Source organism: Brachyhypopomus gauderio, chromosome 12 (genome assembly GCF_052324685.1).
Source record: "Brachyhypopomus gauderio isolate BG-103 chromosome 12, BGAUD_0.2, whole genome shotgun sequence".
Classification (NCBI taxonomy): domain Eukaryota; kingdom Metazoa; phylum Chordata; class Actinopteri; order Gymnotiformes; family Hypopomidae; genus Brachyhypopomus; species Brachyhypopomus gauderio.
The window spans coordinates 6,585,692-6,606,164 of record NC_135222.1 but is presented as its reverse complement, the minus strand read 5'-3'; the positions used below and the strand labels follow the sequence as shown (position 1 = coordinate 6,606,164).

At 39.5% G+C, this 20,473-nt stretch overlaps 2 protein-coding genes across 2 annotated transcripts; both read right to left on the bottom strand.

Annotated features, from left to right (window-relative positions):
- Positions 1-6,203: 6,203 nt before the first annotated feature.
- Positions 6,204-14,055, bottom strand: mknk1 (MAPK interacting serine/threonine kinase 1). The gene is made up of 14 exons (XM_077024715.1): positions 13,928-14,055; positions 13,014-13,078; positions 12,392-12,488; positions 12,150-12,257; positions 11,692-11,789; positions 11,526-11,605; positions 11,337-11,410; positions 11,105-11,209; positions 10,962-11,017; positions 9,235-9,330; positions 8,725-8,919; positions 8,028-8,192; positions 7,882-7,925; positions 6,204-7,589 (listed from the first exon to the last, which is right to left on the bottom strand). Exons 2-14 carry the CDS (start codon positions 13,059-13,061, stop codon positions 7,367-7,369), a joined length of 1,389 nt encoding a protein of 462 aa, XP_076880830.1. The 5' UTR covers positions 13,062-13,078; positions 13,928-14,055; the 3' UTR covers positions 6,204-7,366.
- A 2,148-nt stretch (positions 14,056-16,203) lies between these two features.
- On the bottom strand, positions 16,204-20,027 carry mob3c (MOB kinase activator 3C). The gene is made up of 4 exons (XM_077024712.1): positions 19,636-20,027; positions 17,594-18,112; positions 16,904-17,106; positions 16,204-16,715 (listed from the first exon to the last, which is right to left on the bottom strand). Exons 2-4 carry the CDS (start codon positions 18,009-18,011, stop codon positions 16,686-16,688), a joined length of 651 nt encoding a protein of 216 aa, XP_076880827.1. The 5' UTR covers positions 18,012-18,112; positions 19,636-20,027; the 3' UTR covers positions 16,204-16,685.
- Positions 20,028-20,473: the final 446 nt, after the last annotated feature.

Sequence of the window (20,473 nt, the reverse complement as noted above, 5' to 3'; positions counted from 1 at the left end):
CACATTAACAAGACACTGTTAAATATAGAATCAGAATATAGAATATTGAGAATCAGAGACTTCTTTTGTTGACCACTTGTGGCTGTCCCCACAAAATTACATTGTCATGACTGTTAAGGGCTCCACTATAACAGTGTTATGCAGTAGTGTATTTCTGTCTGTTTCACCACCACATCCCAAGCACTAGAGATAATGTTGAGCAATTTTTTTAATTGCTAATGTTTATCTAGTTTTCCAGCTAGCCATGTTCAAGTCATCATCAGCATTTTGTCACTAAATTACAATGACAGATATCATAACGTGCTATGTCATTTTAACTAGGAAAGTGTTAAAACACAGCCATGTGTAATGAAAATGTAATCAAATATTATGTGATTTGACATGATTAGTACCTTATATGACATAGATCAAGGTCAAGGTCATAGGTCATAGGACAAAGGTTGATATCTAAATCTCCAATACTCTGCAGTACCAAGTACTGAAATTATACTAAAATATTTAGACCTAAGAAAAACACCCTGGCTTAGTCATATCACGTCACTTTAGTCAATCCTTATGTTGACTTTCATATAAAAATGAAATTTTTATTTTAAAAATGCATTTACTTGTTTATAAATTCTTGACCTTTGCAGCATGGTTACAGGACTTTCTGACCCCTTGAAGCACGATGCTGCACTGATGCCTGCATCCTCAAATCTATCAAATCTAGTGACCCCAAGGCTAGTCTATGTATTATGGGTGATCAATACCAGCCTATAAATAATGGGTGATCAAGGTTTTAGTGCATAAGGCCATGAATAGTGAAAGGATCGGCTTATTTCTATAATCATATTTTGTTGTGGATATTTTTTATGAATAGGTAATCATAAAATTTTCTTGTTATGAATCTTAGTTCTGTTTAGTGCAGGTCTGTATTTTACTTCTATTTAATTTTTTCCTGCCTTTTATTCATTTACATTTGATTTCTTATATATTTTCAGTTTGAGATCAAATATCTTTTTCATATCTTTCCAAAGATTTTCAAATAAATCCTTAAGAAAATTTCTGAGGGACATGATATAGCTAATGTTGTATGACTTCAGCATAGAATATGAATGATTAATGCCTCTATATGTATTTAATATTATTTTAATAATTATTTGACCAGCTTGCTCTGTACTTCCATTATTGCTAAAGCTTGCCTACCTCCTCACTGCTTGTAGTGATTGCTTTGAAGTCCAGAAATGGGTGCTTAATCGGCCAGAATGGTTACGTGGTTTTGTTTAAAGAAAATCAGTCCCTCTGCCTATTGGAGACGAACAGTCTAGTGTCCTCACACATAATCCAAACCGTCAGACTTCAGTGTCATGACAGGAATGGCTGATACTCTCTCACATCTTTATAGACACAATTCCATACTCACCATTAGTGTTATAATAGTGCTGTCTGGAAAGGGAATTAAATTAAATGATAATAAAGAATTAAGTAAATATAATTATACATTTATACAATAATAGTATTCACAGATATCAGGGTTCCCATTTCAGGTATTTCAATGTGCGGGTAGTCCAGTTGCTGCTTGGGTCACAGCTTTAATCGCAATGTGTGTCCAATGGTGCTGCTTGGGGCACAGCTTTAATCGCATACACCAGCAGACGACTTGAGGTATGTTTGAAATAAAATTGATTGTGTGAAAAAAGCACCAATTATTGATAAAGGTCGGGCAGAACCTTAGAACTTTACATTTCAACTGTAGTTAGTAGATTCATTCATTATTACACTATTATTAAAATATTATAATTCAACATACAATCACAAATATAGTGAATAAATAACGATTCAAGGCAACAATGTAATATTTTGTATATTAATATTATACATGAAATAAACATAAAGACAAATGTTACATTTCAAGGCACACAGTAGAAGTCGTAATAACAAACAAAACGAGAACAAATGTTAGGTTTTGAGACAAATAGTACTCATAATCAAGGAAGAAAATCGGGATTCTGAATAAGAGATGTGGTTCACTGAATATTCACAGATTATCTAATTAAATTGTTAAAATAATAACATAGTAATAAATAAAAAAGTAAGCTCTACGTTATCATTATGAAAATGAATCATGGTAATTTCTGTATACTTGTGTACTTTCAGTTTTCCAGTATTTTTGGATCATTTAGCTTAATTTGTCATAACACTTGTCAGATATATGTATTAGTCAGCATTCCAATAGATGCAATATTTATTCAGATGTAAAATACAAATGAATATCATTTAAACAATGAATGTAATTTAAATAATGAATGTAATGTAACTAATGAATGTAATTTAAATACTGAATTTAATTGAAATCAAAAAGTTCTAAACTTTTTTAAACAGTGACGTTCGCAAATAATGTAATACCTTTTGATAGGAGGCATCAAGTCACTGAGCCACAGTGAATCAGTGGGACGAGGTAGATTTCTTGTCTCCCTTTTAAGAGTCATAGCTGTGATTTTTATAAAATTTTTCTCCCAACTTCAGTCATTAAGTAAATTCCCACCCACTGCTCTCCCTTGTCACACAACGACTACCAATCGCAAACAGCCCCATCCACAGTTGGCTCATGTTGCTGTGACTGACAGGGGACAGCGTGATGCTAGAACCTCCCACCCCAAGTGCAGCGTCACTGTTGCTCCCTCGGACTCCTGGGACGATGAAGTGCTTTTCGCTTTTGCCACATGAGAGTGAGCGATAGCTTCAAGTCAAACCTTTTCCAGAAAAATGTCAAACCTTGTTAAGCCTCTCAAGACTTTTGATGTGTTGGATAAAAGTGTGAATGTACACATTACATATCTTATTCATCATGCGCTTGTGCGAGGGCCTGTGAGGATCGGTGTCGTCCCTTGGCGAAGACTAAAAGGGCGAAGATGTACCTTTGAGTTAATGGTCTTTCATCTGTGGGTGGTGTCCGTATGTAGCTGGGTGGTGCTGGAAAGGAGGCACCAGCATGAAGAGCTGGTCTGGCTGGGGTGGATGTCTGTGGGCGTCCTGCTCTCCTGGTTCCATCTCAAACGAGGTTCCATCACTTCTCACTACGCCAAATGAGTTCTGCAAAGAACCCTTTCTGGAACTAGAATTGTAGGGTTGGGGACTGAACATGCAATAGACTCCGAAAAAAAACAGTGCGATCAGCAAAAGGACGGGCCCAGCGATGATGGCAGAATTGTTCCAGTGTACCAGATTGGTTAATCCAAGAGCCCCCACCACAGTGATGTTGATGCCTGCTAGCATGATGCAAAGTCCACAGGCACAGCACACAGCTGGGGAAGGCAGGTCCTCTATAATGTCATACAGCCACATGGCAGCCCTGTCCAGCCAAAGGTGAGTCTATATCAGAGCAAAGTGTATTCTCTCCAGGGCCACACACACCCTCCTAGAACTCCCAGAACACCCTCACTTTTCGAGGTAACTAGAGAAACAAAGACAGACAAAGAAAGACAAAGCTACAGCAGCAGACAGGCACGAAGAGAATTAGAGAGCATAATTAGTGTGCCTGACAGTAGCCCAGCAATTGTTGCTGTGGTAATATCTGTCCAGTTGTTTCTTGTGTCGTTACAGTGGCAACACCTGAGAAGATCAATTCAGTTAGTAAAGAGAGGTCCAGACAATTCTGCAGCGATGGTTTGAAAGTGAACAAATTACTGCACTGTATTACTTCTTATATCTGTGGACAGATCTTACACACATATTGACATATTATAAAATTTTATTTAACCAGGATAAGTTTTAATTGAGATTAAAAATCACATTTACAACACAATAGTGGCATATGTTGCTGTAAGGGACTGTATAAAGAATTTATCAAGCATACAAGTAATTTCACTAGAAGCACAAAGTTTTGTTACTGGCTAAGAAGAAAAGATAAAGACCACAAGGTACAGATTTACTTGTTGAATTTGAGTGACTATGCTACAAAAATATCAATGATTGAGTAGTCTTTGTTTAAACAACTAAACTTGGGTATCTTGAAAGGCTCTGTATAAATTGAACATTCATTCATTCATTCACAAGTTGTGAAACCAAGATTTATAGACTACACTTTTAGAAACTGAACTCATAGAAACTCAGCATTATGAGTGCTAAAATCATCATTATTCTGCCCTGATGTTTTATTCAGAAATGTGAAATGTGATTTGAATTGGCTTTCATTGTCCGAGATTGTGAAAAGTGTTGCCATTTGTTGCTAAACTTTATCACAATAATAAGGACTTCAAATGCGTTTGAAGTTTATAAACTCAATGACGTTAAATGTTAACCATCCATTAATAATTAGAGTTTAATAATGACATTTATTGTACATGTAATATGTTGTTCTTTCATCTAGAATAGAGTATTTTAGACTCACCAAAACGATTAAGATGAAATGTTGTTACTGCAAGCCTTATGAGATCGCACTGAAGAACTTTTACGCCGGTCCTACGCGTAAAAGCGCAGCTAGTCGCCGCAGAGCGCACAGCAGCGCTCCTCCAAGCGTGGTAGACGGTGCTGACGTGTGCTGGCACAACCACTCCGAACCCACGTCAACGAGCGTCTTAAACGTCTGAAACGGTGATTTTTTTTCACCCACGTGGGGCGCTATCATCTCAATTAATATTGATAGGTCTAGACATAGGTATTCAAATCACAGTCCCCCCAGGTCCTACAGATTTTCCACCCTCCCTTTACCTGGGACCCAGGTGTGACGACAAAGTGGCCAACCAGATACATTAATCATTTAGTCAACTACAAGTGATGACAAAATCCAGGAGCGGATTTGGATATGAGGTCCAGATTTTAATACAACTGGAACATCACAAATATGTTTATGATCATCTTATATTTTAAAATTAAATGTAATTACATTTAAATAGCCAAACTAATACGAAATATATTCCAAGTAAAACTCAAAAATATGCTTAATGTTTTACATTTAGGGTATAAGGTATGTTATATTTTAGCTTCACATGCACAACAAAAATCTTTGTGCAAAAGATGGATAACTGTTTAGATAATTTCTCACATAAAAAAAAACATTCTTAAAGTACTTATTTTACTCCTGTTACAGTGTTTGATTGCACAAGAGCCTTGAAGAAAAAAAGCGTTAACTTTTCCTACACAGCTATGATAAAGAGCAGGCGTATAATGAGGTTATGTCCTCATGCTATGTGGGATAACGACACAAATAAATACAAGAAACTCTTTGAATCAACATGTACATAAAACAGCACAATAAAAGAGACAGACCTTTGAGAACATCTGAGCACCTTTCTGGGATGGGTTACCCCAAAAGTGCCATCAAATCAGCTTTAAATGACATATTAATAGTATTACACAGAACACTCTCGTTTAAACTGCTCTGTGATGAGTTTGGGGAAACAGGACCATGATCGACATCTTTTATACACACAAAGTATGGATCAAATCATTAGATTTACAGAAAACCCAAAGATCATTTGATTAAATAGACTGCTTCTGGTGAAAAGAGGATGCAGGCGTGGCATGCCACCTTGGTACCTAAAATATGAATGAACACCTGATCTTTGGTTGTGGCTGCCAAATAAAACCTGCTCATTTTCTATGAGAATAAAGTGTCTATGGCAATCACATAAAGCATTACACAACAGATGGAAAGAATGAACCCTGTTCCAAAAACGTATTTATACATTTTTGAATGTTTACATAAAAATAAATTCACTGACCTCATGAGATTTCTTAGTTTCCATATCAGGTACTGCCACAAAAAAGGAGAAAGCCATCATATTTGAGAGCTGGAGAGATTAGTTAGCATATGTAAAATATTTCAAGATTAAATACAAATGGTTATTTTTAGTAAAATATTAATATACATGTAGGACTGCTTCCAAAATGTCGATGTTGCCCCAACCACCTAAAGCCACTTGAGTACAGGTAAAGGAAATATAAGATGAAATAAAAAGGACATCATCTTCTTCTGCCATCAAAAGGTAAACATGTTTCCAAAACCATCTAGTCTGTAACTCGCATAGCATCCTGCACACAAGGGAACTCTAGATATAATGTCTTCAAGTGCATTGGGTTTTCAGTGCAGTGAAAGTTTCACTACATATAATGAAATTAGTTTTTGCATTAGTTTAACATTTTAAGTACTTTTTAATTTTTTTTTTTATTCTCTTCTTGCTTTGAGGTAGTGTTTCTTTTTGATTAAATACTACATTCAACAATGCTTCCATAATTTTTTTAATGGCAAAAGAACAAGTTACACTGCTGGTATGTTCAAGTGCCTTCAGCACTTACAGTCTTGATTAGTACATATATTACACCCTGCACATTGTCAAGACACAAGAATGAGGTCTGTTTAAGAAATGTATTCACTGTTGAAACATTACATACGTAATTTAAAAATATGTAAAACCAAATATACAGTATAAAACACTGGAAAAATAAACATACAAGACAAAACAAGAAAAACCTCAACATTCAACACTGAGAGAAGCCGTCACTTTTGCTCTGGAACACTTGACAGGTCAGAATAATAAACATGCTACCTACTGAGTCTGTAACATTGTTGAGAGATTTGACCATGAAAAGTTGTGCAAAAACAATGTGCAAAGTGCATTCGCGGTAAACATTTTATGTGGCTATGAAGTCCAGATATGTGGCTATGAAGTCCAGATACCATTACTGTACTGTGTTTTCATAAAGGCAGCCGTGTCATGAAATAAATTTCAAGTGCTGTCATGACATTGTTCATTTTGGCTTTTGAAAATTACAATTTTCAATGCAATTAAACTAAAACAGAGTACATAAAACAGAATTCATAAAAAATACTGCAAAAGCCCCCAGTGGTTTAACTAAAACACCTCCCAATCAACTAAAATGAATCAAAATAAGTACTGAAGTACTGGTCTAGTAACTGAATTAAAATCATGGTATTAATACTTTCCCTTCTAACCAAGCACCTTTATAGTTGGCTGATCCCATGTTGTCAGCCACAAATATTTGGTAATAAATATTTAAATATTCAAGAATCTTTGACTGCTTCCCATGCACTTTACTGATGTACTGCATGATACATCAGATATGTACATGGATTATGAAACCAAAGAAAGGATTTTCAGAGAAATATCATTGGTCATGTTATCCTCCATATCCCTAGCTCGGACTGGCTGACCTGTATTAACCCTTGAAACCAGAGCGATAGCTGTAGCAAGTGCTTACGTTTAGGGTCAAGAAGATAATACACTAGCGTGGGCATATTTATATACGAGGATCAGTTCACTCAGGCTCAAATGTAGCAAATCGTCAATAGCTTTGGCTTTGAGTGCACTTCAGAGCCAAACACAGGTGCCAAGCCCACGTCTCCCCGTTTACGGCATGGACCGGGTCACTCGGGCACCGGGGCGGAGGCCAGGTATTGGCTGGTGCTGCGCAGGGCGAGAGACTGGGCCCTGCGACGGGCCAGGCGCGAGTTGGACGGGGGCGAGAGTCTCATGGAGCACACGATGGTTGCACAGTCTTCCTGCTGCTCCTCGTCCTGCTGGGACAGTTGTCTGTTGAAGGCCATGGCCTCCGCTGCAAACTGGGTCAGGTCCTTAGTGCTGCAGTTCCTAACACACACACGCACGTTACAACACAAACTCAATACAAATCCCCTGGAGGGTATTTTAAAACAAAACAGCCTATAAAATTAATTATTAATTAAATGTACTGCTTATCCCTTCTTTTCTATCATTCAAAATAATATTATGTACATGGATAAAAAGAATAAAGCAAGGGGGCTTTTTTTGCTTGTTTACCAGAGAAAGTCAATATTTGTGGAGACCACTATTGTACAGACAGTTATATCTACTTTACAACTTCCAGAATTATTCAAAACAAACACCCAAAAAAGATAAATACCTCTGTAAGACATGTGGTGTTGGAAGGCCTCTTTCTGGAGCGTTCTACGAGGGAAAAACACAAAAAACAAAACCACAGATGAATCTCACAAGATTCCCCCCACCCAGGGTGGATGTGTTGGAGGATGTGATGGAGCCCAGCCTCACCCCCTGCACCCAAGGGTGCTGCAGGACCTGGACAGCACTCAGCCTCTGCATGGCATCCCGCTGCAGCAGACGGGAGATGAGGTCTTTGGCGCAGTCAGAGATGTGGGCCCAGTCCCGCTCATCAAACTCGTATTTGCCCTCTTGGATCCGCTCAAAGAGGTTGTTCTGTACAGCAGGATAGAATGGCCCTTTTCAAACACCCCTCTGGGTCAGGTGGTCCACTGAAGCGTGCATTAGATTAAGGCTTTGTTCTTATGAAGGTTGAGTGCTGCGTTAAAAAACTGAAAAATGTAAATGGGGGGAAACTTGAGTGTGATATTGTTGGGTAATTCATGTCTGGTGCATATGAACTTTGCTAGAAACACCTAGACTTTGCTAGAAATAGTTTATACCTTTATCGAGGCCACTAATGAGGCACTTCCATCTTACAAGTTGATTTTGTTGCTGGATAGTTGTAGACTGTAGCCCATTTGTTCTGCCAGTCAGCCATTTACATGATCGAATGACCTTATTTGGTTGGTGGGCCAATCTCAACACAGCAGCGACACAGCCACAGTAGTAAAATGGCACCTGATATGAACTCTGATAGAGATTTGGAGGGTGGCTAACTAAGGACCTCACAGCAACAGACGTTCCGCAGTTTACAACTGTACTGACAAAGGAGCTTCCAGTAAAGCGGGCAGGGAGAGGGTCCCACCTGGCAGGCACGGCAGGTCTCTCCTCGTTCCCAGCCACAGTCAGTGCCACAGTGGCCAGTGAAAGGTGGGCTGCCACTCAGCAGGATGTAGAGGATGACCCCAAGGCTCCAGAGGTCACAGCGCTTATCGTAGAACGATGCCTCATCTGTGAAGACCTCTACCACCTCTGGGGCCATGTATTCAGCAGAGCCACACTAACGGGAGAAAGCCCAGTATCTTATATTGTCTTAATCAAATCTATTCTAAAGATGGGTCTTACTATTAACAATGTTAGGTACTTATTTGAAAGGTATAGTATATAGGTACATATTCTATTTGGTAAACATTCCTTTTTACCAGTAACTACAAAACACAAACGATTGTAGTTACGCCTTTTTTAAATAGGTAGTAAGTTCAGGTGTAGTTATGGTTGTGTGTCTGTACCGGTGTAGTAAGTTCAGGTGTAGTTATGATTGTGTGTCTGTACCGGTGTAGTAAGTTCAGGTGTAGTTATGGTTGTGTGTCTGTACCGGTGTAGTAAGTTCAGGTGTAGTTATGGGAGTACAGGCACTGCTCAGCTTTACGCCACTTCCCAGGTCAAAATCACAGATCTTCACAGGAGACACCTACACACACACACACACACACACACGTGCGCACACACACACGTGCACAGACACACACACGTGCACAGACACACATATTACTCACCTTGCTTCTCATTGAATCGTTGAATCAGCTGTAATTGCTGATATATCTAACTTGTCATGCAGGTGTGTCCATACTTGGACCGAACTACATTGTCAGTGAAAACATTTGGTTTAAATCTTTTAATCAGAAAGGCATTCACTCCTGTGGCACTCCAAACTACGGTCAGACATATCCTGTTTGTTTTAGTTTTTCTTGCATCCAAGACTCAGATGGAGTCTACCCGTTACAATTTGAATTGACTGGACATGGTTTGTTATGACACACAGCTGGGTCTATAAAGGCCCACAATTTACACTGCACTGAAAACAAAAACCAAAGCCTCTTCAATAGAAAGATCTCAACAGTCAACGCTCAGCTCCAAGAACACGTCCAAAGGTCCTGTGCAGAGACACTACAACAGAGTAGATGGACAACCATCACTGTGCCAATCAAGCTCATTATGGTAGAAAGCCGAAAGCCACTGCTGAAAGGCATACGGGAGCACAACTGGCTGTTTTGTTAGCAGCATGTAAAAGACACTGGCAACATGTAGAAAAAAGGTTTCTGTGGTCCGATGAGTAGAAAATGTTGGGCAGAATAACCATATTTAGAGAAAAACAGACACTATAGATCACTTGAAAGATACCGTCCTGACAATGAAACATTGTGGTGGCAGGATCAGGCTAAGGGATGCGACTCAATGAGAAGGACATGGGGACTGGTAACAACTGTGGAATGAATGAATGAATGAATGCTGGCAAACTTGGGATGACGCAACAGATCACCTTTCAGCATGACAATGACCAGAAGCGCACAGCCAAAACACTGGAGCGTCTCCAGGGCGTCTCTAAACGTCCCGGAGTGACCCAGCCACTCCAGACTTTAACCCTATCCAACATCTGTGAAGAGACCCGAGTAGATCAGTTCACAGGCGCTCACCAACCAATCTGACAAGGCCCGCGTGGATCTACCATGAAGGACGGGATGAACACACATACAGGTTGCAAAGATTTGTAGACCCATATCCAAAAAGACAAGGGCTTATGAAAGGGCTTCTACACATTTTGGATAAAAAGTCTGAACAATCTTATACATTGCTAATTTGCTACATTTTTAAATGTTCCAAAATCTATAAACACATTTTACCTTGTTACTGGTGATGTGAAGCTTGATGACTAAAAGTTGCCATTTTATAATAATAATAATAATAATAATAATAATAATAATAATAATAATAATAATAATAATAATAATAGTAATAATAAGTTAAACTTATATATAGCGCCTTTACAAATCCCAAGGTCGCTTTACAAATACAAAGCAAATTACACAGAGCCCGAAAGAAAGTGCAGGGGAAAAATGAAGGGAAAAAAAGATGAGTTTTCAATAAAGTTTTAAACTGAGGGAGAGAAGAAGTAGAGCGAAGTATTATCTATTCAAAACAACTCCACAACACAGTGAGTAATGAATAAATGGATCTGGATAGTTTAAGAAAATGCTGTAAACAAAAGAAACATCTCCCATAAAATCACTCATAGCACAAAGATTCAGTAGAAAAAGCAAATACCTTGTCAGCATATACACACAGGATATTTTCAGGTTTGAGATCCCGATGAGCAATTCCTACAGGATGGAATAGGAGTATATGAGATTCAATGGATGTCTTCCTTCATGTATGAACAGGTAAATGGCAGGATGAGTAAGTGCTACCTTTGGTGTGCAGGAAGTGCAGAGCTTGAGCTATGTCCCTGACCACTCGACTGGCCTCCCTCTCATCAAAGTGCTTCCTCCTCTGGATGTGTGTTAAAACAGAACCTGAGGAAGTAAAAATGAAGGGAAGAAAAAAAACAGAGAAAGAAAGAGGAAAAACTGCAATGAAACTGCCATCTTCAGCTTCTTTCAGGAAATCTGGTATGATCGACAATATCCGAAAGAGCTGTACCTCCACATAGCTTTTCAAAAACCAAATAAAAGCAACGGTCATCCTCAAAAAACTGAATGAGCTCCAGAATGTTCCTATAGTGGAACACAGAGAGATGTTCTTAAGTGTGTCAGTCTACTATAATAAAACCAGGTTAATTGTTTGGTTAGTTATAATTGCAAGGACATGAGAACAGAGGAAGGACATTACTTATTCCCCTGGCACTGATATAATGTCTCCACTTCTCTGAAAACCCGGCTCCGACTGTGACCAGCACTCTTCTCTATGATCTGGGTCCAGACACTGCATGTTAGTTCACCTCAAGTGCTGAAGATGACATGTTTGAAAGGGTTGTGAGGACTTTGTGGTGTCTGACCTTTACAGCGAACTCGTTTCCATTCTGCAGGTTCACACAGCCCTGGACTTTAGCATACGACCCCTGACCCAGCACCTCCTCAGTGAGCTTGTACAGATCTACAATTGAACCATCAGTGTTAGCGCAACCTCAATTTTTACGAACAGGAAGTGCTGTAAAACATTGCGCAAGATCATCCTGTCCATGTTGAGTTCTATCTGTATGACAGAGGTAGTGCACCAGATAGTAAATGACAACACCCTCTTCCTGTTCCCTTTTATATATAATTAAAAAAAATAAAATAAACTACCCATAAATTGAACAGCCCACACCGACACAGGTAACGCTAGCGCACATTCACATACATGGGGAATGTAATGGTGTATTCAGTAGTGAATAGCCCATTCCATGCTCTCATGGGCATATTACACAGTGTTCTGAACCAGAGCACACGGGGCAGGATGGTCAGAAGGAGGTACCGCTGAACGTGTCTGTGGAACTGTCTGCTGCTCGAGTTCTGCGTTTCTTCTTCCTGCGCATCCCCGAGCCCACAATGTCCACTGGCTGACTGCTCTCAGTCACCGCTGCTAGAAGGCAAAACACAGATCCGGGTGCAGTGAATACAAAAAATATCTCTCTGACTTAAATTGAGAACCTTCCCCCCCTTTTTCAGTTCAGGTCCACTGTGGAGATGAACTACATTAAGAGGATGAACCTGTACCTGAAGAATTTTGAGAGGCACCATGGGTGTGAGGAGGACCAGTAGAGTGAGAAGCATCAGAATCAGGCGGTCCAGACGTCAAAGAGTTACTGTTCAACTGAGACAATCAAACATAATGCAACCATAATGTTTCAATGACTCCACGGCACTATACGTCACCCGAAACTATGTTCTGATTAATTATAGACCAAGCGACTGGCAAGATATGGTATTACAGAGTTTCATTTATTTGATGTTCCTGGCAGGTAGGTGATCACTGGTCAGCTGCTGACTGGCATTTACAAGAAGGCCAAGCAGTGACCTTGAATGGCTGATACTTCAATGTTACATAAAAGCTGCCAAAGAACTTGTAGGTAGGTGTGTGTGTGTGTATATATATATATATATATATATATATATATATATATATATATATATATATGACATCTTACCAGGAAGAAAAAGAGCGCAAAAGCTGTGAGTCACGTTAGCACATTTAACTTATGTGACTTATGCGAACAGATGTCACTCCCGCTTTTGGGCTACTAACATGATCAAAACCATATTTAATGTATTGATTAAATGAGAGGGCCCAAGTACATTAACATTATGGTTTTTAAACAGTGTCTAGGAATTGCATTACCTGGCGTGTGAACGCTGGCAGGTCCGTGGGCTGAGTCTGTCTCACCATCGTTCAGATAAACCAGGCTGGAGAGATTTAATGATGATTTGTTGAGGATGGGTGATCTAACCCATCTTACGGATCTTAAGATCAACTCATGTTGGACCACAGCCGTCAATAATAATTCTTGACATCCAACCACAAATAATTAGCCAAGTATTGCGACATAGCCCAGCTAAATATAGCACTGGACATTTATTTACTCGGGTTTGAATAAATCATGGAAGATTTACAGTTTGACAACGTGGTGAATTATGTTGAAATGGTTAACCGACTCTAGTTATTACCCTTCAAGAAGTAACTCACACACCAGCCAGTTATACTGACTTATTCACACATTATACTGGCTTAGCTAACCGGCTAGCTAGGTAGCTAGCTAACGTTAGCTGACATTTAATTCAAGTTCAAAGCATTGCAGTCAGATTTATGCAAAGCAAACTGACACACACACACATTCACAAACACACACATTTAAGATGATTACAATAAAGTAGCTAGCCAGCTAAGCAAGATGTAGAGAATAGCTGCTTAGCTAGCATATAGTCTGAACACTATCTAACTGGAGCGATGTTTTGCTGGCTACACAGGGCTCCTGTGTAGCTCACTAATGAGTTAATCATACATAACAATAATCATATATAACAATAATGATACATATCAAACCCAGAGCAGGCCAGTTTTAACTAGTTACCCGCTAAAATTAGTATTTGTAATGTCTCTTATTTCACGCAGCCTGCAAATGGACGGTATCTTATCTAGTCAAACAACTTTTTTCGTCTGGCTAGTAGTCTACGACTCGGCACACTTGATGTTGTAACAGAATAGTTGCAGTTGTAACAGAATAGCCTGTCCATTAAACATGAGAAGAGCCAAACCTGGAAACTGTGCCCAAATGAAACCAAAAGCCTGGCGACTGCCTCCTTCCAGCGTGGACGTAGACGCGCCAGACGGAGAAGTCAGTGGAAAACACAACAAGAGTGTGGCCCGCCCGTTTTACCTTCCACTAGTAGTACTGGAGCAACCCAGTAATTACAGTTTCACTCAATAGAGCAAATCTCAAGCAATGTAACAATCATTTAAGCTTATTCATTGAACTATTTTACTATTAAATAAATTTTTTATTATTGCATTATTTGTAGTTGCAACTGGAATGCAATTGCATTCAAGAAAGTAAAAGATTAGTATTAAATCATAAGACACTTATAAAAATATATGCTTTATCTGCACAGAGTACTTCATAGGCTATTTAGCTTGCACATGCACATGCAATTCGATCCCTTTATTGACACTGATCAAAAGAATAAATCAGCCAATCACATGGCAGCAACTCAATGCATTTAGACATGTAGACATGGCCAAGACGATCTGATGCAGGTCAAACCACCAAGCATCAGAATGGGGAAGAAAGGTGGCATGGTTGTTGGTGCCAGACGGGCTGGTCTGAGTATTTCAGAAACTGCTTATCGACTACAGGGATTTTCACACACAACCATCTCTAGGGTTTACAGAGAATGGTCAGGAAAAAAGAAAATACCCAGTGAGCGGCAGTTCTGTGGGCGCAAATGCCTTGTTGATCCCAGAGGTCAGAGCAGAATGGCCAGACTGATTCGAGCTGATAGAATGGCAACAGTAACTCAAATAACCAGTCGTTACAATGAGGCATGCAGAAGAGCGTTTCTGCATAAGTACCACGTCGAACCTTGAGGCAGATGGGCTACAGCAGCAGAAGACCACGCTGGGTGCCACTCCTATCAGATAAGAACAGAAAACTGAGGCTATATTTTGCAGAGGCTCACCAAAATTGGACAATAGAAGATTGGAAAAACGTTGCCTGGTCTGATGAGTCTCAATTTCTGCTGCGACATTCGGATGGTAGGGTGAGAATTTGGTGTCAACAACATGAAAGCATGAATCTATCTTGCCTTGTATCAACAGTTCAGGCTGGTGGTGGTGGTGCAATGGTGTGGGGCATATTTTCCTGGCACACTTTTGGTCCATTAGTACCAATTGAGCATCGTGTCAACATCACAGCCTACCCGAGTATTGATGCTGATCATGTCCATCCCTTTATGACCATAGTGTACCCATCTTCTGATGGCTACTTCCAGCAGGATAACGCACCATATCATAATGCGGGAATAATCTCAGACTGGTTTCTTGAACATGACAATGAGTTCACTGTACTCGAATGACCACAGTCAGCAGAATTCAATCCAATAGTGCACATTTGGGATGTGGTGGAACGGGCGATTAGCATCATAGATGTGCAGCCGACAAATCTGCAGCTACTGTGTGATGTTATCATGTCAATATGGACCAGACTCTCTGAGGAATGTTTCCTGTACCTTGTTGAATCTATGCCACAAAGGATTAAGGCAGTTCTGAGGGCAAAAGGGGGTCCAACAGGTACTAGCAAGCTATACCTATGTGGCCGGTGAGTGTGTGTGGGGGGATGTTTTTTAGGGCAGGCCATCTACCAGGAAATCCCTCTTAATTCTGGACATATATCTTCTGTTCTCAACACTTGCAGACCACTGGCATGACTTCTCTTGTGTGGGTCTCATCTTCAGGACTCATGTTGCCATGCAGCCTGGAATGTCTCACCTTCAGCCAGATAGTCTCACTGCAGCTCCTCAGGGCTTTGTCTCCAGACTTGACTCCTGTAACTTGTATTTGCAGGCTTTTCCTTATATGGCGTTTCTCCTCCACAAAGCTTTCAATATGCTGCTGCTCATCTTGTCCACAACCTCCCAAACTTCTCCCATGTGACTCCACTGCTGAAATCACTACACTCTACACAGCTCTGTTCCTTCTGCCAGGGTCTATAAACACATTAGTTCATCTGATTTATAAAGGAAAGGTGTTAAAACCATGTCATTAAAATAGATCTCTACAAGCAAGCATAACTAAAAGAAAGGGCAACCTACACAATGTAATTTTGGTTTGTTTTATAGATTTGAAGAAAAAAAAAAAAACCCTGGGCTGTGGAACTTGCAGAAGAATGGAAAAAGAATGTTACATCCCTGTATTGCTCTGACATATCAGTAGCTTAGATCTTGCAAATGCCATGCAAAAAGCTCCTTTTCAGACACAAAGTATGACAATATAACAAAGTTTCTAAATAATCTAGAAATTATAGAATGCCCAAAAATGTAAATATTCATGTTTATTCATATATTTCACATGTAGAAGGTAACAAAAACTGTAGTTCTTGGTTCATAGATTATAGCAAAAGTCTTGTGTTAAGAGGATGACTTTGTAAGATACAATAAGATACATTGACCCTTGCACCTATTGTGATGCTAGGCTATAATTCTAAGACTTTAATAAAAGTTGCCTGTTTGAAATTTCTTGTGTAAGTAAACATTCTAAAATTAACTGTAAAAAAAAAGGATATTGGCACATTTGATACCGGCACATACTGGCAAAGAATATGACATTATTTTGTGAAAGAACAGCATTTTTGAAACAGTTATTTGTCTCCTTGGCTCATTTACATTGCAGCATTAAATTCTAATACAACAACTAGAATTCTTAGATTCTTTAAGGCAAATTGTAGATGATAAGAATCCTGGAGATTCTTGGCTCATTTATTTATCAGGAAGTAGGAAGTTTTTCAATTGCCCACTTGTTTCAGTTACAGATCCTCTCTGTCATAGGTCTCTGTTGGAAAAGAAAACACATGACATTTTTGTTTGATACACTGCTGGTTTGCATAAACACCTTTTCTAAACAACAGATTAAAACCATCCTGTTAACGACAGAAGGCTGTGTGCGTCTTTTAAGAAAGAATAAACTGCATAACTTCAAACATCACCCATGTATCCTCCAGGTTTAAATATTGTTCTTACCAGTGGCTCCAGTTCAGACTGTTCGATGAGACTAAACTCAGAGATGAAGTAATAGTAGTGCTTGTAGCAGGTGTTGACGTGAGCTTCTGCTCCCATGTTGCAGATGCTGTCGAAGTGATGGATGTACACGTGCACAAACACACGGAAGAGTCGGCTTACTATCTTTTTACACACCTGCTGGAAGTTTTTTGGAAAAGGCACCCCTGAAACAAACAAACATAAATGCGATCATTATCAACTTGGAGTAAGATATAGAAATATTCTTGTTTAGGTACATATTAAGACTTACTTCAAGAATATACAGTATATATTTTGCTTAACTGATTTACATGTCCAGTGATCTAGATACTGTAGCATGGCAAATATATATATATTTGAATGCTTTTACACAGATCAACATTAGTGTTTCCAATAGTAATGCAGTATTGTACTCTCTGTTTTGTTAAATTTCTAATTTTTCAAAGCACTTTGATGATCCAGCATTGGATATTCTCTTTGCCTAATGCAAAACCATGGCAACATAGTCACACAATATGATTTTTAGATGCATGTTTACATGCACTTGCTAGTTGCTGCATAGAACCTTAACTTGATACACCCCAGTTCCCATAGCTGAATTCAGTTTCATTCTAAGAGTGAATGATCAGCATGCAAACATCTCAGGGAGAAGACCATGGGGCTCACACACACCTACGCGTGTAGGGAAGATGTTCTCGTTGTTGATGAGTGTTTCAATCCAGTCCATCAGCAGGTGCATGTACTGGAGAGCTGGGAGTTTGGTCGGTTTCTTATACTGGCTGCCATCTTGCCATCTGTACTCGTAACGGGGTCCTCCGGACATAACTGGGCAGCTCCTCTCCGTGCAGAACTCACTAACGGTCCCATAGATCAGGTTGATGCGGTTGAAGAAGTCCACGACATGTACAGCAATCCAATCGTTAATGTTCTCTCCCTCGGGCAGCTGCACGACCTTTCTGAGGTCCAGGCCAGACTTCAGCGATGCCTGTGCTCTTTTATACAGTTCAAAGCGCTGAGTCCCGGGCTCAAATCGCTTTCGAGGCCTGAAGGTTTTGTCTTTGCTGAAGACTTGGCCCAGGCACAGAGCCATGTCTTTGGACTGAGTCCAAAAGAAGAATCTGAACCACTGATGGTCAGGATGGCTGGAGAGCTGAAGGTCTGGTCTTCTATTCCATCAACTTAGAAAAGATTCTAGAGTATAGACAAAGGGAGAAAATTAACATCATCTGATCCATTTAAAAGAAATAAATAAATAAAATAAATGTAGGTTTACTAAATACATAGCCTGAATGTATAGAGTTTATAATGTTTCCACTGCAAATATTTTAGAGCCACTAAATGTTTTTTTTGTTTTGTTTTTTGTAACATATATCAATGCAAGGAAGGAAAAGTGGACAAATTCAGCATATAAAAATAAGTGCTAGCCACAGGCTGCATTGCTATAAACATACCAAACACCCACATAAATACTTCAATTTGGGTTCTCCTTGATCTTAATTATGATTTGGTTAAGAAAACACTCAGCTCTGGTGGTTAAATTACCATAATATATGACAGATAATAAACTAGGAGACATGAACCACAGTATCTGGGAAAGCATCTAATGAAGAAAAATATCACTAAATAACTGACATTTCTCTGCGGGTAGATTTGACTAGGTTAAAAAGGTAAAGGACTGGATATACATTCCTTAATGGAGGTAAGGTCAGTCTAATTAACACCTAATAGTAATTATTAAAAAGATATTTGTCATTGAAAATGCAAGAGATAAACAACACACGATGCTTTTGTTGTCTCTCATAAGAAGTCACAAGTTAAACTGGTCTAACTGAAATTGATGCATCATTGATACACAATGGTACAGACATGTTCATTTCTGCCATATCTGTGCACTCTGATTGGAAGCGCTATAGTCATGGTCATGGACTTAACCCGAACTCTCTTAGCCTGTTCACATCCTCTTCTGACACTCTTTTGTACCCATGATTCCTACTCAGCCATTTCACCTGAGCAAATCACATGGCAGATCTGGAATTAGCCCCTCCCCCTTGGCAGAAAAGAAGCATGTTTTACAGTCCAGCCACAGACTTCCACTGTGAAATGATTCTGTATACAGACATCGGAGGAGAGCTCCAAAATGAGCTTGGAGGCTCTAGCCTCTTTGTTTTCTGGGCTTGCGTCATGTCTGTGTGCGTCTTTCTCCTTCTCCTTCTCACCTTCTTTCAAACGAGGGTCTCCCTCATGAATGCTGTTATCCAAGTAAAATATTTCACCTACAAATGCTTCGTACACATGTGAGCCAATAGGTGCATTTCATAAAGTATGACCCACTCCCCCACACCACACACACACCCACAGTGGCTGTATGGTTTCATGAGGGACCCTGATCTCTAAGAAAGTGGGTTGATTTTACAGTCTTAAAGCTGAACAATACTTCATAAAACTTCAACAGTATAGCAGCGTGTTATGTAATGAGCAGGGGAGTATTCAGAAAAGAGCGTTTTGTGCACACTGCTCTCATGCACTCATATCACATGCTTCAGCAGACTTTTAAGTTTGTATGTTCTCATGGACATTACTACGTGATAACTAGTTGAAATCGTGAGTATTTTATAAGCTATGTAACTTTAAGCAAAGTAAAAGCAGTTTATGATATGTTTAGACAATGTGTATGCGTCAAAGAGAGGTAGAAAAAAAACCCTTCCCTACAGTACCTGGCTTGAGTCCCGCTTTGAACGTTTGGAATGCTGTGGGGATCTGTGGGAAGCAGGGGAGAATTCCTCAGTCTCTGTTTATCTCCAAGAGGACATGGATCACTCTGGGTCTGTCCTCTGAAGAAACCTTTTGTCTATCACTCATCAGCAAACCCATTCACTTAAAATTGCCTCAAAAAAGCAAGCAAAAAAAAAGACGCAATGAACAGAGAGAAAACTTGTTTGGCTTGTCTTCCTGTGAATGATGTCATATCCTGATTTTGTCTGCTAGGCCCACTGCCTCTGTCTGACAGTGTATGTGTGCATGCATGTGTGTACTTGTGTGGCAGCTTGAGTCTAAAATGGGAGATCTCATTGGCTGTGGGAGGAGCAGTGGGCTCTGCATACCAACCCCCTCTTTACTCCCTCCCCTTTCATCCCGCCCACAAACAGTTAACTCTTGAAAACCATACATGCCCTTTACGTTGAGTTGGGTCCAATGAATTGTGCAAACAAAGGTGCCCAATTGCATACACATGCCGTGTCTTATATTTCTCTTTTTCCAAGAATCATTATGAAAATGTGAGATGGCTAGAAAGGTTTGTTTGTAAAAGAAACAGAAAAACAACATGCCAGTTCAGACTTGCCTGCAGCTCTTGAGAGAGGTCAGACTTGTTTTTGTGAAACAGTAGATACTGGTAGTTCCATTGGATGCTTTATGTACATCACATTTCAGAATAAAAAAAGGAAAATGCCAAAAACAACAACCCACCAACATTCCAGCGAGGTGCTATGTTGCCATGTGTATCTATATTGACTATATACCTCTCCAGTATTGTAATAAAACAAACTGAAGCAT